Consider the following 18,396-nt stretch of genomic DNA (forward strand, 5'->3'; position numbering starts at 1 on the left):
ATATGAAATGTGAAGCCAAAAACTAAGTGAAATGCAAAATCTTGATTTATTTTAAGTTAGATGCCTACCTAAATGAACTATTCCTTTCCACTGTTTTGAAGCTAGTCTCTAGTGTAGGTTGTGGAGAGAAACCCAAGGACGACAACAAAAGCTATATTAACAATACCTTCCCTCTAATGAGGGCAAGGTCACTTTGTTAACTACATAAGAGATTCTAGACTTCGCAAGCTAGATGAAACACAAGCCAACATTATCGATTCAATTAGCCTTTTAGAGCACTTATGTTCTTATTTATATTTGCCAATTAGATGAGGATGCAAAATGTGAAATGCTTATGGAAGAATGCAATGTATGCAAAGTGAAATCGATGCAAGATAATGGCAGCCAAAAGACTAATGATTGCAACAATAAGAGAAACATCTAATCATACAAGAGGAAACTTACTCAAGATGCAAAATATGCTAACATTTAATGCCCAATAGAAAGAGATGATCGTCCACTACTTTTCACACCACTGCAACAATATACTTCAAAATTCTAGATGAGACAATGATGAGGCAAAGAGTTAGAGGGCAAACCACTAGGCCTAATGGCCTTATTCGATGGCTAGAGAATTTTCCAAAGGACTTGTCCACTTACAACCATAATGTTATCTCCATAATTGTTGCAAAACAAAATGTTAGAGATAACAAACCAATGTAAACTCAACCAATGATTGAATGAGGGCCATAGGAAGGGATAATATGCCAACTATGAGGGGTTATAAGTTAAGAAAGGGGAATGTTAGACCTAAAAAGGATAATGCTAGGTCTAGGAAGGCAAACAAAGGGGGAGGGATACTACGATAGGGCTAAGTGTGAGAGAGGCAAGGCCTAGAAAGCCTGCAGCTAGGGAAGCCAAGGCCTAATAGGCGTACAACAAGGCAGAAAGGGCAAAAATGGCCTACAACAAAGGGAATAAGGCCAAAGGAGAGTTAGGAGACCTCTCAAGGCCACGACAAGGGAAAAAGGGGTGTGGCTAGGGTAGAGTGCAGATTTCAATTATTCTCCATACAAAACATATTTCAGTTCAGTTTTCTTTGTCTCTTAAAAATTTTGATGTAACACTTTCTTATGCAGATCAGTCCATATAATAAATGCTTTTGACAGATACAGTATTCTAAAAGCTTTGAACAGTAGTTTATATAATTTGATGCTCTCAGACAAGCTGTAATGATGTAGTTATATGCAAATTTTCCATGCTGCCATCAGATTAGAGTGGAATACCAGAATTCAGCAGTCAAAATGTCCATCAGATTAGAGCGGAATACCAGAATTCAGCAGTCAAAATGTACGTTTTTTTGTTCGTACGAACAACAAAAAAAAATAAAGATTTTCTCTAGAAAAACATTTACATACATTCAATAACAAGGCATATTGATCTGGATTTTCTATACCCAAAACATGAGATGCCAAGCTCAAAATATTATCAATGCGTACAACCATGGCAATACGCATCTATCAAGTACCAAATTAGCCATTCAAGTTAGCACAATGAATACATGATCAAAAGTTACATTTAAAATTAAACCTAATATTAAAAAGTCCTTTAATTCCCACTGTTAAACTCTAACCCTAGAGTTCACAATACACGCCCTCAGTCACACGGGATGGACCTGGAAGATAGCACCGCTAATAACTTGCTGATGGAGTTAATGACAAACGGCTGCTGCGCCGAGCGCGGTCGACCGGTGAAGAAACCTTTGAGGCCGGGGATTTCCCTGGATTTTTCCTCGGCGAAACCCTTTTAGTAGTGGCTTTCATAACCCGATCCGGCACTGAAACGTAATCATACACGTTCATAATTTTCCCAGCTTGCCTTTTCGTTGCCTGCAGAGCTACCGAGGGAGCCTTGTTGGATTCGATCCCTTGACCACCGGGGGCATCAGATCCATCCATGGCCTGCTGGTTGAAGACATCTCCTAGCTTCCTCACGCGGATTCGAACCCTGGGCGATCGCTTCTTGCTCGGCTTCTCTGACTCGGGCACGGCCAGCGACAAATCCCCCTCATCATCCTCGTCCAGGGCGGACCACTTGCGCTTAGAAACCCGACGTACGGCGGCACCAGCATCTATTGGTGTATCGATTGAACCGGCCACAGAAGGAGACTTAGGGCTTGAAAAGCCCTTATCTTTAGGGCTGGAAATGCCCTTACTTTTAGGGCTGGAAATGCCCTTACTTTTAGGGCTGCCTGAAGCTGAATCGTCCTTTGCAGCGGCATCTTTATCAGTTTTGCGCTTCTTATTCTTTTTCATCTCTTCCTCGGCTTTCTTCTCGTCCCTATTTCTTATTTTGGTCTCTTTCTCTTCCTCGGCTCTGAGCTTCATGACGCTCCCTTCAATTTTCCCCTGCATTCGCTTTCTCTTGAGGTTAAGGCCTCCCATGGACCAGTGGGCGTCCTTGGCCCACCTCATGAATGGTTCTGTCACGCCCAACGGGGGATCGACTCTCTCCGAATTGAACTTCACGTCGCCATAGATGAAGGGCCTCGGGAGGCTGCTGCCATAGAATCTCGCCGGCCTCACAGGCAACACCATCGTTGTTACTCTGTAACGATTCAACTGAAAATGTATGAAAGAATGCACGCAGGACTCGAACTCGTGATCGAAGATGCAATGACAGCACAGATACTTGCATATGATCCTGTTAGGCAACCCCTTGATAAAGCAGCTGCAACATAGAAACAATTGATTAAATTGGCGGGAAAATTTCGCGCCAAAAATTTTGGCGGGAAAATATTTTGAGGTTTTAAAGAATTTTATTTTTAAAGATTTATTTTGTAAAAGTTGAGATTCCAAAGTACAGATGCGTAGTACATGTACAAATTATTAACCATGGTTATATGGAAAAGGTGCTTTAGGTCGGTCAAGCGTCATGCCCTAAAATAAATTTTGTATTTTTATTAATTAATATTATATAATAGTTTGATGTGTTTTTTTCGTTGGATTTTAATAATTAAAAATATGTGTTTTTTAATTGAATATCATATAATTTAAAGATTTTTACCGTTTGATTTTAATAATTAAAAATTATATTAATATGATTTATTATTTTAATTTATATAAAGTTTATACGTTAATTTTAATTAATGTTATTAGGGATTTAAAAAGTGATCAAGAAATAGTTATCTTTATAAAGTAGTTTAGATTTGTGTATCTACTCAGTGAGGTTTGCATATTAAGAGATTTGATTCTTTTTGACACTTGGTAAATCTACATTTAAGATGGATCTAGGTTAGTTTAATTGTCCATTTAAATAAGCTATATTTTATATGAATACCATGGGCCATTTTTATTTTTATTTTTATTTACATTACATTACATTAATAATTTTTCAAAATGCAAATTTTTGTGATTCATAATGTTATGAGAGAATGCTTCACATAAATCACATTTCAATTTTTCTATCCACCCGTATGTTATGAGAGAATGCTTCCCGTAAATCACATGTCAATTTTTATGTCTAGGCGTTTAGAACTACTCAGTATGAGTTGTTCATCATCAAGACTAGGATGAAGAACATCAAAATAATTAATAAATTAATTAAAATGAACCTTATATAATTAATAAAATAATCAATATAAACATTAAAGATTTAGTATAAAAGAAATTACTTAATTTAGTATTAATAAAATAATAATAATATGTTATTATTATTTTAATAAATTTTCAAAAATATTACCTTGATTTTAATTTTTAAAATTTTATTTTATGTAATTTGAAATAGTCAAAATGTTAAACATTACATTACATCTCTTTCATATTAAGCTCAAGAACTCTCGATCCTCTTTTAGAGTGAAAAGAGATTCGATCTCTCTCAATGTTTGGTAGACCTAGAGTTAAGATGGATCTAGGGTGGTTTAATTCCCCCCTTTAATGGGCTATATTCCACATGAATACAATAGGTCAATACTATGGATTCTCAATACCATGGGTCATTTTTATTTTTATTATTGTTTTATTTTTATAAGATTATTTTTATTTTTATTTATTTTGTTTTATTTTGACCAAGTTAAAATATTTACATTTCATTAATCTTTTTATTTATTTATTTAATTGTAGGACACAACAATTATAACATTTCAAAAGTTAGTAAGGAATTAATTATTCTTATATTTATATTGATAGGTGTAGTATATTTTAGAATATAGTAGATTCATTTTTTTCAAAATACAAATTTATGAACAATCTAGATTTGATAATTTGAGAATATTCTTTGTTGTGTATACAATTTAATCAATGAAATTAAGTGTTTCCAAACATTTTTTTTGTTGCAAAACTTACACTGTGTTTGCAACCTCCACTAGCTTTACAAACTCTCACTGTTACATAAATTGAAGTACAAATAAATGTTTTCATGGCTATCAACATTTATCAACCATTTAATTTATATAGTTGCACTATAGGAGAATCTCATTTATTATTTTAATTTATATAACATTTATAAGTTAATTTTATATTCTTGGATACCTCGATGAGGGTGGAGGATCAAAAGTTTGGGGGGAGAGGGAGATGGGGCAGAAGGGCACTTGCCAGCACACCAATTCTTAGTATTAAGGGAGGGTGGTGTGACCTGCCCTCACCTGCCACCCCACCCGAAATGCACCATACATGTGAAGATTGGCCATTTGTTCTTATGGAGTACTAGGCGTTAATGATCTTATTCTCGATCCTTTTGTGGGTTGGCAAAATGATTTATGATGTAAATTGGTTATGTGGGTTGCAAGAAGGGGCACTTGCACCCTTTGTGAGCTGAGGCTTCAGACGCTTTGATGTTGCGGGCATGACAATGTGGAAGCTTGATTATGACAACCATGGCTAGAAAGGAAAGGTTGAATTTTGTCAGTCCTTTTTGACAACAACAACAACTTTCTTTTTACTCAAGCCCAAAAATATAGCTTCCTCACACTGAAAAGTGAAAATATAAGTTACTTTATCTTCTTCTAAAACTATATAAAATTAAGTTACTTCACATAGTTATTGAAATCTTTTATTTAGTCATAGTCTATATGTGTTATATTTTGGAAGGTTTTCTTGCATATTTCCAGTGTAAATTGTTTAGAATCTCACAAATATTTATTGGAATCACAAGTTTGAGTTGTAAACTCTCCACAATCCAAGTGCCCCAAGGGTTTTTCAGGGTGTTGAATCCATATATGTAAAAACACATTTTAAACAACAAAAATTAAGATTTGGCCAAAGAAAAATCGTCAGATTCTGACCAAAATTCCAAAACGTGGCATGTTTAGACAACACCTTTTATTTATGGTAGAGAGAGAGTGAAATATTTTTACCACATCTCTTTCATACTAAATTGTAATATTTTTTTTACAAAAATGAGTAATTATGGCATTAAATTTGCACCTATCGCAACAAAATACTTGGGAAAATATTACAATAGGTTCCAAGATAAAAGATCTTCAATAGAGACTAGGAGGGGAAATTCAAAAACATCATCTAGTAGCTACCCCGTACATACATAAGGCTAATAATACTACAATGATAGGCATGAAAAAATTGGCCACACAACAAAACACTTTTACAAAATGCGATCATAGATAAAGGAGGAGATCGATTGACATTTTATTCGAAGGGCCATCGAGAGCGTTGTTAGTTGTGCTTTGATCCTCCCGTGAGTTCCTCTAAGATTGTAATTCTACAAGTTGGTGACAAATCATATCGAGCTTAACTTTAAGTTTATTCATTTTTTCCTGAAGTTTTTGCATTTCTTCGGTTAGAAAGAGGATGGTGGCTAATTGCTATAAAACCTACTTATGGATTTCATAATTCTCGACTTGGTTATTGACAAGGAGATGAGGAGAAAAATTACAGTGGCTAGTGTGACCTGAGGCAAAGGAAGCATAGTCGTTGCTCTCCATAGGAGACTTAAAACAAGAGCTGGAGCGAATTCTCAGAAACGTTGAGTTGTTAAATAACACAATTAGGGAACTAAGCAAACCTTGCAATGAAGGGGGAGAGGTTTGAGCAGGGGGAGCCATTGGCACAAGAAGGTGACCTGGAATATCTCGGTGCAAGAGTAGAGGCAAGCTGGTAGAGAGGGAAGGAGTTGCCTAACTAAAAGAACAAAGCAGTATAGAGTTCATGGCACCAATGAAGACAAGATTTATGCATGAGAAAATGTACTTGTGAGAAATTCACAGAACTAGGGGTGCGTGAAGCATCCCCAATGAAGACTCCCCAAACACATGACCACCTCTTTCCATAGTGTTGACGGTGTTATACGTGCCAAAATTAAGGGGATCTCCCTGATATGAAGTCCCAACTAGACCTCACATCGTTTGGAGTAGGAGTCCCAATAGTGGGTGGTAATGTTATGCCTTGACTATGAAAACGTGGAGAGTGAAGTATGTAACATTGGGTGAGAGCAAGTGTGTGACCCCACGGAAAGTCAAGTGCGATGCATGAAGGTTTCAACACACAAAGGGAAAGGGAAGTGTGCCCCTTGGAAGCTTAAAATAGTACGTAGCTTGAAAGGAACACACGAGCGCAATGACATCACAAGCTAAGATGCAGAATAGTCCACAAGTTAAAGTGATGAATTAATACAACAACATGCATTCAACAAGATTCATACAAATGCAAATGATATAGTTCATAAGCATAAGTGTAAGTTAAATAACATACATTGCAAATACAATAAGAATAGTGTGCCCCTTAGAAGCTTAAAATAGTACGTAGCTTGAAAGGAACACACGAGCGTAATGACATCACAAGCTAAGATGTGGAATAGTCCACAAGTTAAAGTGATGAATTAATACAACAACACGCATTCAATAAGATTCATACAAATGCAAATGATATAGTTCATAAGCATAAGCGTAAGTTAAATAACATAGTTAAATAACATACATTGCAAATACAATGAGAAGTCCTACTATATTCAAAACATATGCATGAAAACGTGTTGGCTCTGATTTTATTATAAGTGAAAGTTTCATTCATACATACACCATTGATGACCACTAGCTCCAACAGTGGAACATTAAAGTCAAGAAAACTTGCTCCTTCAAAGAATTATACTTGCTCTACACTACGGAGAAGCCAAGGCTCTTCACAATACTCCCAAGCTCCTAAGCCTAAGCCTAGGCAAAGCTTGGTTCACAAAAGCTCGTTACATGAGTTATGAGGTTCTATTTATAACAAGAGGGGGTGACTCTTCAACTCCCCTTTGTGACCTTTGGACTACCCTCATGACTCTTCAACTTCTTTACAAAATGAATCATTACATTACATCATGAATTTTCATATTCCAATATTGACACTTGGAATTTCACTTACAACACAATTACAAATAATATTATATTTTACACTCGTACCCATATAAGACAAAATAGGGTAGAGATAATGTAACAACTGTGGTAAAAAATCCATGTAAAAAGTTAATAAAGGCAAAATATACAAGACCATGGTCATGGGACATTTATTCCAAGCTAAGTGTTGGGAAAAACATCCTAGTGTGGGTGTTCATTGGTTTATTATGGCTAAGGAAATTAGCAAAGGCAATGGCAAAGTCTTTGGAAAGGCAAAATGGCATTTTTGGTACATTTATTTATGAGAATAAAGGAATTTAGGAGAAAGGAAGGTGAAAGGTCACAAGTTGCATGTGAGGAGGAAAATGAAGGAAAATAATGGAAAATGAATAAAATAGAGGCCTCATTGATAAAAAGGCTTCTAAGGATCAGTTGGCAGGTTTGGTCAGTGTAACCTTTTGTTAGTTCAGTTTTGGAGCTCTCTCATTATTCTCTCACTCTCTCTCACTCTTGGACACTTAGAGTTTTCTTGGAGCACTTTGGCATTAGATCAAGAGAGGAAAAAAAGGCAAGAGGAAGGAAGGAGAAAGCAATGAAGAGTAATATCAAGCAACTACAACAAGATTCTTTGCAAGTATCAATTTGCATGTGTAATTTCCTTGCCAGATTTGACATGCATGGTATTTCATGCGGTTCTTTGTTGTCATGGCATGGGTTTTTCTAGGGGTGATAATGGTTTCATCCTAGCCTTTCCATTTCTGAATAACCATGGAGTGATGGGGTTCTCTTGTTTTGGTTGAGCTGGATTGCTGAATGGATTCGAAGCTAAGTGAGGTGGATCTCTGAAAGAAATAACACATGGTCTACTGATCCTTGAACCAGACTATGGATTGTGATAAAGCCAATGGCCTAGTGACCCTTGAACCAGAATTTGGGTTGTCTTAAAGCTAGATATTGTGTGGCTCGGTGGGCCTAGGAATCCTCGACTGGTTAATGGAAAGATATACAGTAAAGCCTAGAGGTGGTTGCCCTTAATTAGACCTAGGAATCCTTGTCGGTGAATGGCAGGATATACGATAAAGCCTAAAGGGTGGAGTCTGGGATAGGTCCTAATGATCCGGTGTGGATTGCGGTAAAGCCCAGAGACTGGTGTCTCATTTATGGCATAGTGATCCCTAGATCAGACTGTGGATTGTGGTAAATCCTAGAGACTATGAGACAAGGAAATTCGTCACGATGTAAGCGGAGAAATTTGGTGGCATCCATGTTTGTTTTGGCCTAGTGATCTGGTGGGGATTGAATAAAGCCTGGTATTATATGTTTATGGTTTATGGCCTAGTGATTAGGTGTGTATTGCGATAAATCCTAGTTCTATTAATGAGGGTGAGGTGGTGTAGCCTCAGGAAGCCCTAGTTGAGTTTGGTTTTAAGTCCCACATTCATGCTTCAAATATGGCATGGGGGTGATTCGTTGAAAGAAAGATTTGGTTTAGCCAATCTATGGTCGGGTGGTTCGTGGAAGTCCCAAACCTCGTTGGTTGTTGCATTCATTAATATGAGGTTACTTCTCCTTGTTAATTCGTGAGTATTATACTAGTTTATATGTGGATTATATGGTTGTTGTTTCCTTGGTATTTCAGTTGTTATTATGTCGGTTATGAACATGCATTATGATAGTGGCTATGTATGGCTCTTATCATGTTTTTACTTGTAAATGAATGAATAATGTATATATGGCCTAACATATGAAATTGCAGCTAATGTGTTAAGGAAACAATGTCTCGTAGTGAATCTCATATAAGTATGAGACCCCTATGCTTATCACTACTGTTAATACCCGTAGATTTCATATGTGTGATATGTTTGACAAAATGCTTGTCATGGCTAGTAGGGGTCCAATCTAGTCCTTCCTGATGTTTTTGCAAATGTATCTTTGTTCCGCTACGAAATTTCATTTATGAACTTGTCATTGAGTTTTGGGCAGTGACCTGGGCTCTGGGCCTTAAAAAAGTGGCACAAATCCTAGAGTTGCAGGCACAACACTGGGGAAAAAAGCCTGAGAAGCTCCCTTGCCCTTGCTATGGGAGCTTCTGGAGCCTCCTAGATGCACCCTTGTCCATATCAAGGGAGAATCCAGGGGTTTGATGCACTAAAACTTTAGTTGGTCTCAGGGGCTGGTTACCTGAGTGGTTGGGATGGCTCCTGGGAGTTCTGTTACTAATGTGGAAGGTTTGTGTGGTTGGTGGGCTCCAGTATTGCAGCAATAATGCTGCAACTCATGGGACTCCCTTCTTTACTTTTATCAACCCGGTAGTTCGTAACAAACTTGGAAGCGACGGTGCTGTATGCACAAGTACTAGCTCTTGCCGCAGCTGTCACTTGGTCAGCTAGCACAAGTCTGCTAGGGGCTTAAGCAAACTTCTATGAGCTCTTAGAAGAAGCTTTTTAACTGATGGATGGAAGCTAACTCAAAGGAAGCTGATCTACTTGCAGAAAGAAACTGAAAGCCAAAAAGTAACATAAACCCTAGCAAACCCTAATTCTACCAGCTAGTCCTACTGATGCAAAGGAGAGAATGCAAACTATTAAAAGAGATGCCATTACTTCTATGAAGGTAAAATGCACATGTCTAGGCTACCTCTATCTGAAGGAAACATCTTTTTGTTTTTTTGAATAAGTGATCAGAATTATCATGCATGTGTTTTAACTGGCTTTTTACTGTGCAAGGGTGGATCAAGGAAGAGAAATGCTTGGAAAAGGTTGGGAAGGTTCAGAGAGGGTCTAAGGAGTCCCTAACACTCTTCCGGAGAGTTTCACAAAGTTTGGCTATCCAGCAACCTCATTTGTGAGCTTCTACAGGAAGTCTGCAGGGGTTCTACAAGATGTTTCAAGGATTTTTACAAGATGTTCAGAAATTTCTACATGATGTTTTAAAATTGGATTTTGGAGGATGGGTGAGTGAGAGAAGATGCATGAATGGATAGGGAGGTAGGATAGGGGCCTGAAATGACCCAGGGACTGATGGATGGAGTGGTGAGAGGGTGTGGAAATCTGGCTTGGCTTAAAGAAGGCTAAGACAATGGAGGAGCAAGAAGGTAGGGTTACGTGGGCAGAAGAACAGTTGTGAGATGAGGAACCTAACTAGGAGATGGGGCAGCTGGCCTGGACAAAGCTTAGGTGGATGAGAGAGGTGGAGATGCCCTGCACGGTGTACACTTAACCGAATCAACTAAGTCCTGCACACAATCAAAATCTTAGCTAATCTAATCTAACTGTCAATGAAACAAATGAACAACAGCTTTATTCATAAAGAGAACCATGTACAACACTTAAGCAAAGAAACATTTCAAAAGGTCTGAACGCATGACTAACTTCTACAAATGAAAACATTACACCAAAGATTGCATGGTCAAGAAAACTAGTGTTTTTGTTGGGCAGCACTGTTTCTGCAATTCCAGCCCCTGATCCAATAAGGGAGAGGTGAAACTGAGAGTGTTGTCAACCCTTTTTCTTGGAGCTTTATCTGTTATTATCCTACCAATCTACTCTACACATCTGAAGCAATTCTATTTATCAACAGTGACCTATTTAACCAACACAACTAAATCTTGCTCAACAGAAACACGTTTCAAATGCATAAAAGGAAAATCATGATGCATAAAGAAAAGATAACAATACAAAGAAGGAGGCCCTAGGCTCTCAGGTTGGGCCCAACCCCGAGAGCTATGGCTCCTATAGAAAACTCAGAGCTGATATCAAATCTGACTGCTTCTCATTATCAAAAAAAAATCATAAGTCAAGAGTTATGCCAACAATGGCTACAAGAGAACAAAATGGAGCTAGCAGCACTGTAGTGCAAAGTATGCAAGAGTTTTCCAAAAGTCCCTCACGAAGGCTGAGGCCTTAATATTTATACACCACGAGGCCCTAGCTGGCCTCCTAAATCTATGGGACTTGGCTGCCCAAACTGTGAGTGAACAACCCCTTCCAAAAATATGTTTGGATGCCTTCTAGATCCGGTTTTGGTGGCCTTTGGAGCTCGGAGTTGGGGGTGAAGATCCTGAGGGAGGCTATTTAATGCCATAGACAACCCCCCTACGAATCCTCAACCCAAGCTTGGCTGTGTCCTAGCCCATGACTGCTTGGTTTTGCTCCAACATGTGTCAAAAAACCTGAAATGAGCACGTGTTAGCCACCTAGGAAGAGTGACTACCCTTATTCGTACAAATGACATAAACATACTAAAAAATAATGCATAAGTTATGAAAAATGAAGGATTGAACAAGGATAATTAGGCCAAATGAGCCCAAAATGTTACCAAATTTGGGGCTCATCATCACCCCCCTGTTAAAATGATTGCTCATCCCTGAGCAACTAGTCCAGCTCCTCGTCTTTCATTACTTTAATCACCACTCTCACATCCCAGACTTCTGAAGTAGTATCCTCTTTCATTTTTCCTTTGGCTTGGGAGAGGTACTTAGGGTGGCCAGCACCGCTGCTGCCTCCCTAGCAAGAATTTCGGTCGTTTTCTCCTTCTGTTTTCCTTTCTCAGGACTTCCTGTAGAAAGCCCTGTAGTGGCTGATTTCTGGCTTCCTGTAGAAGCCGTTTTTAACCTTCCTGTAGAAACAGACGGCACTGTTTTAGCCTGCTTGGCTGAGGGTGCTTTTTCTTTTAACTTCGCTGAGGCTACCTTAGAGGTGCCCTCACTGACGTGGACTTTTTCAGTCCTTTCCACCCTGCTCTGTAGTCTTTTCTCCCTGGGTGTTGGTGTGGTTTTGTCACCCCCTGTTTTGGCAGCTTGGTTTTTCTCTTGTTTTCCCTTCTGTTCTTTCTTTGGTGTTTTGCCCGGGGTTTCTTGGCCTTTACCTTTCTTCTCTGCTTGAGTGTGTTCCTTCTCCTCGCTACTGGAGGAGGTGAGCTCCTCAGCCAAAATTCAGATGTCATCATCCTTAGTCAAATTTCGAAAAGTTTCCCAGGAGAGAGGGACGGTGTACGTGTGGAGTGCATCTTCCACGAGGAGCTTGATGAGCCCATGATGGGCTATCTGGTCTGGCGTTCCCTCTCTCAGTTTGGTGGCACACTCAGTCATGGATTGCAGGAGGAAGTAAGGAATGCTCAACTTTTTCTCCAAGGGTAGGTCCATTTGGTGCCTGATTTCTGTGAGCAACCGGAAATGATAAGCCATACACGATTGTAAAGCGCCCTTCACACATAATATACTTCATAATCTGGAGGCTGACCTCACTCCAGAATGGCTGTAGGCTGGTTCTTCGAACTCCATTCTTGTCCTCTGAGAATTGTTCCTCTGGCAAGAAGAACTCCTTCTTAACTTTTTGACCCAGTTTTCTCTCCTCCTTATCCCAGTACCCCCATCGGTAGATCAGTTACTCTGCTAATGAACTGTGGGGTGAGTTTGAGGGTCAATCCTCTGAAGTTGACAACGGCCAACTTCTTTGACTTTGGCTTTAAGGACCGTAGGAATTCTTCTACAACCTCGTCATCGTGACCTTGAAGCTTGTCACAAAATGACATCCATTGCGCACGGGAAAACAAGTCCACCACCTCAGGGGTTTCCCGTAACTTCTTTGAGTCTATAGGCTCTTTTCTAATGAACCCTCCCGGCATGGTAAAAACTTGCTTTGTTGTCCTGAGCTTGCCTGCTCGTATACAGAAGTGGATCTTCGGGATTTTCTTAGACAGAGCGCAGAGCTATGTCTCTGTTATGCACACAGTTTATAAAATTCACAACTTTCTACGAGTGAGCCTTGACAGTGGCTCAATTATAAATCAAACCCTGGAGAAAATCCCGCATACATACTACGACGACAATTCTCATGCAGCGATAAGAAAACGGCTTGTAAATTCATGCACAGACTTTAATTCACGGTTTCCTACCCCTTCAACACGTCGACTTCACCACCTTTTGAATCAATTGCATGGGAGAACTGTGTTCAGGCTTACCTTATTCCAGAATTGCCACCTTCGACGTGAACAGTCCAAATTCCTCTGTAATGTTGGGCTTCCTGTAGCGCAGCTTCCTGTAGAAGTCGTGCACGGATTCTGGGGAGCGCTTCAGTGGTTCTGGACCTTCTGTGCAGCAACAGGACGTTGGAACAGGCTGAGAACTCGGGTTAATAGCCTTCAGAGAATTTAGGATGCGTACTCGGCTGCAAAACGGTTGAGAATAAATGACTGCGGTGCGCCATAAGTTATTCAGTCGGCTGATTTGAATTTTTGCGGAATTCGTGGTGCCGGGGTGAGTTGTCCCCGTCGGCCTGTTGGCCGACGTAACCACTATCGTTCCACTGCATGTATGCTTGACCGCCGAATCCTTCCCTGTATATCTACCACCGCCATTCCTGTTAGATTGCCGCTTCTCTCCGACTGGACGCTTCCCACGTGTCCATTTCCTATCTTTTCGACATAACCAAAGCCTTTCGGATCTGACGAGGTCGTTGTACTGGTTGTGGTGGCCAGTTGAATGGCTACCTGACTTGTTCAATCCGTTCATTTCCATAGTTACGCACATTTTAGAGTATAGCTTATGTAATTTGATGAAACAGGGTGAGGCACTTACCTGTGCGGCCGTGGACGTGATTTTTCTCAGGCTTCAGGACGAGGGATGATGGATCTGCTTGCTGCTGCTTCGTGCACAGGCATGGGAGCTCCTCTTCATTGACTGCTGCTGGTTGCGAGACTGGTTTCCTGGCTGTGAATGTTGCATGCGCCGTTTCATGAGTTGCAGGTTCCTTCATGGTGTGTGCTCTAGTCGGATCAACTGCTACAGGATTCCTGTAGGACATCCTGTAGCTGTTTCTCCTCCTGGGGTGCATGCCGAAATAATGGAGTCATGTTCACAGGTGCAGGGTCCTTATATTGCCTTGACAGGTAAAGCGTTGAGCCTCTGCATGCTTTATTTCCCACTTAAAAATATTTTTTTCTGAGAAACCAACGTTCTGGCATGATTGTGCAGGTATTTCAATCATATGGCGACAATGGTGGTGAAAGGAGGCAACAATAGTGGGGGATGGAGAAGAAAAAGTGGTTGCATGCCTCCTCATCGGACTTCGAGCTTCAAATTCTTCTATATATTCGGTCCTGGCCCGTCCAAAGGTTCTACAGGATGTTTCCTATAGAAATACAAAACTTCCTGTAGAAAGTCCTGTAGCTTCCTGTAGAAGGCGAAACTATGACCAGATTGCGCCCAAACCTTGGAAGAGATGAGTGTTTATGGAGGGAGTGCTTGTGAGGTTGCCTGGTAGCATGGTAGGGACCCTTGTCCTTGAGTTGAGAGGCCTCCTTTTTGCATGGAATACCTACAACCTGCATCAATATCCAAATATTAAGCCTGTTTTTCTGTTTCTGCCTCCTCCTTTTTTCTTTTCTTTTTTTCTTCTTTTTCTCTTTTTTTGTTTTGTTTTTTCCTTTCTTTTTAAGAGACAGCAGGCGTGCCTCAATGAGGTTTTCACCCCTACTATCTGCCTTGGGCGCCTCAGAGAGGTTTTCACCCAAGGGTCTTTTTATTCCAATTCTTTTTCATAGAGACAGCATGGGCGCCTCAATGAGGTTTTCACCCCTACCATCTGCCTTGGGTGCCTCAGAAAGGTTTTCACCCAAGGATCTTCTTTATTATATTTTTTTATTTTTTTATTTTGTTTTTGTTTTTGTTTTTGTTTTCGTTTTTGTTTTTGTTTTTTGTTTTTTTTGTTTTTTGTTTTGTTTTGTTTTGTTTTGTTTTGTTTTGTTTTTTTTGTTTTTTTTTTTTTTGTTTTTTTTTGTTTTTTTTTTTTTTTTTTATGATGCTCAGGGTATGCCCAAAACAGAGGCAGAACCCTTCTCTATGACCAACACTGATTTTTCCATAGTTTTGATGAACTCTTGCCTCGAAAGAGGTTTCCTGTAGATCTTTAGTCGATGCCCATTGACGAGCATGGGGATGGCTTCCTCATCAATGGTCCGAATAAGAACAAAACCATTGTCATTACACTTCTCCACTGCATATGGTCCTAGCCATCTTGTCCTCAGCTTCCCCTTGAAATCCTTATGTCTGGAATCATATAGCAGTGCCCAATCTCCCGGCTGGAATTGTTTGTCATTGAGGTGCCGATCATGCCATATCTTCCTCTGAAGTTGAACCACTTCTGAGTGGAGAAGGGCCTGCATTCGGTGTTCATCTAGCCCATTCAGCTGCAATAACCTTTCTTGTTGGGCATGGTTGAGATCTAGGTCCAGCTGAGCTGCCATCCTCAATGTGTTGTACTCGAACTCAATTGACAGCAAATCTCTCTTCCCATAGACCAGCTCATAAGGTGTAAAGCCGGTTGTGGTCTTCCAAGTGGTGTTGTAAGCCCAAGTGGCCTCAACCAGGCGATCTGCCCAATCCTTTATGTTGCTGCTCACCACCTTAGTCAAAATCCCTTCTAATGCTCTATTGGTGACTTCCACCTGCCCATTTGCTTGAGGACGATAAGGGGTGGAATTCCTATGCTTGATCTTGTGATGAACGAGCAAGTCTTCAATTAAGTTGGAGGTGAACTGGCTTCCTTGATCGGTGACTAGCTATCTTGGGTAGCCAAATTTGTAGAAGATGTTTTCTCTTAAAAACTCAGCCACCTTTTCTTCTGTCGCTGCTTTGATTGCCTTAGTTTCCACCCACTTTGTCAGATATTCTGTGCACACAATGATGTAAGACCTTTGCCTTGAAGGAGGATTGATAGGACCCACAAAATCCATACCCCACTTCTCAAATGGTTCAAGAGTCACTTGAGGTTGGAGAGGCATTTCGTCCCTTGGAGTCGGCTTCCCCATCCTTTGGCATCGGTCACATTGGCTGATATATCTTTTGACATTTTGATGAAGCATGGGCCAATAGTAGCCTGCCTGTAGAATTTTGAAGGCAGACCTCTTGGCTGCAAAATGTCCTCCATAAGGCCCATCATGACAGGTTAGGAGGATGTCAAAGACTTCCTCCTCCCTTACACAATGCCTTAAGATCTGATCGGGGCCAAGTTTGAACAGGTTGCCCTTGATCCAAGTGAATGAGGCACTTTTCCTCACAATTCTGCTTTTCTCTTTTGAGGATAGATGCGGAGGGAACTGTGCTGAGACCAGATAGTTTGCTATATCAGCAAACCATGGAGAGAGTACTGAGATAGCAAACAGATGTTCATCTGGCATCTAGTCATCCACTGTTCCATCTTCACCTGCAGGTAAATCCAATCCAGACAAGAAGTCAACAACAACATTTTCTTTACCTGGTTTGTCAACGATAGTCAAATCAAACTGCTGCAACAAAAGTAGCCATCTAATAATACGAGCATTCACATCCAGTTTATTCATTAAATATCTAATTGCAGCATGATCAGTATGTACAAATGTTTGATAGCCAGTGATGTAGTGTCGGAACTTGTTCAGGGCATGGACCACGGCCAAGAACTCTTTCTCAGTTACAGTATAATTCATTTTTGCCTTGGATAAGTTTTTGCTGACAAAGTATATGGCATATGGGAGTTTTTGTTCAACCTATCCTAAGGCTGCCCCTATGGCTTTGTTCGAAGCATCAGTGTGGATGTGGAAAGGTAGGGCCCAGTTTGGACCTCTCAATATCGGGGCGGACACCAACTTATCCTTTAATTCATTCAAAGCCCTTTGACAGTCGTCTGTCCATTTTAACTCAACATCTTTTGCTAAGAGGCCAAATTGTGGCGAGGCTAGCTTATTGAAGTCTTTAATGAATCTTCTATAATATCCTGCTAAGACTAAGAAACTCCGAACATCTCTTACCTTCTGAGGAGGTGGAACCTTTTTGATGAGAGCAATTTTATTAGGATCCGCCTGCAATCCTTGGCGAAAAATGGTATGTCCTAGCATGGTCCCTTCAGTCATCAGGAATTCACATTTTTCAGGACTAAGGGATAGGTTCATCTCAATGCACTTGGTTAGAACTTTTCCCAGATTGGACAATGCTTCCTGGAAGTTGGACCCATAAGGAGTGAAGTCATCCATATAGATTTCCACCGAATCATGGACCAGCTCAGAAAAGATGCTCAATACTGCTCTTTGGAAAGTGGCAGGAGTGTTGCATAGCCCAAAGGGAAGGACTTGGTAAGCAAAGGTACCCCAAGGACAAGTGAAGGTGGTCTTATCCTGGTCTTCCGGGCTAATTTGGATCTGATTATACCCACTGAACCCATCTAGGAAAGAGAAAAACTTCTTTCCCGCCAGTCCATCCAACACTTGATCTATGAAAGGCAGAGGGAAGTGGTCTTTGTTGGTGGCTTTGTTCAGTTCACGGTAGTCCACATAGATTCTCCACTTTCCATTTTTCTTGGGTACCAACACCAGAGGGGAATGGGGTAGATGAATCCTGCATCCAACAATTTTTGCAATTCTTCTTTGACAATGTCCTTAAGGGCTGGATTCATTCTCCTCTGAGGTTGCCTAACCGGTTTACAATCTTCTTTAATGTAGAGTGATGGGTACAGACCGAAGGATGGACTCCTTTCATTTCCTTATAGCTCCAGGCAAAAGCATCTAGATGACTGGCCAGCAAGATATATAGCTCCTTTTCCTGGGAAGGAGATAGGGAGGAGCTAATATTTAATGTTCTCTCGGGGCCAAACTCCACATTTTTAACTCTGGGAGAGGTTGGATCAGTCACACAAAGGTCCACTAAGGTGTTGGCTCGAGTATCCTCCACCAATTTCTCTAAGGACAGTGCACTGGGCGGCGGATTCTGAATCAAGGTCTTAATCAAATCATCCTCAGTTTGAGGACCTCCCCTGGTGGTTTCTAAGGTGCACAAGGGTGCAGAGTACACCTCATCCTCTTCTCCTTCTTCCAACCAAAATGGTAAGTCATGCTCTAATAGAGGTTGGGCAGGAGGGTATAGGACTAGTTGCTTGGACACAGGACCATTTTTGATGGTCATGTTTCCTGCTCGGCATCTTATGTAAGCATCCGCAGTGGCTAACCAGGGCCTTCCCAAAATAAGGGGGTATCCAGTAAGCTTTGCCTTTGGTTGAATAACCAAGAAGTCCGCAGGATACTCCCAAGAGTCAATAGAGACCAAGACATCCTCCACAATC

The 18,396-nt window shown here is 40.5% G+C and overlaps 1 protein-coding gene across 1 annotated transcript; it reads right to left on the reverse strand.

The window, feature by feature from the left end:
* Positions 1-1,462: 1,462 nt before the first annotated feature.
* On the reverse strand, positions 1,463-2,697 carry LOC149182849 (uncharacterized). The gene has a single exon (XM_089418633.1). The coding sequence runs from the start codon at positions 2,574-2,576 to the stop codon at positions 1,671-1,673; it is 906 nt and encodes a 301-aa protein (XP_089274759.1). The 5' UTR covers positions 2,577-2,697; the 3' UTR covers positions 1,463-1,670.
* Between the last annotated feature and the right edge of the window lie 15,699 nt (positions 2,698-18,396).

The sequence above is a fragment of the Pinus tabuliformis genome, chromosome 3_2 (genome assembly GCF_031772625.1).
Source record: "Pinus tabuliformis cultivar Carrire ecotype Pingquan chromosome 3_2, CPIR1, whole genome shotgun sequence".
NCBI lineage: Eukaryota > Viridiplantae > Streptophyta > Pinopsida > Pinales > Pinaceae > Pinus > Pinus tabuliformis.

Coding starts and splice junctions, on each gene's coding strand:
- LOC149182849 (XM_089418633.1), bottom strand. CDS start 2,576: ATGGTGTTGCCTGTGAGGCCGGCGAGATTCTATGGCAGCAGCCTCCCG.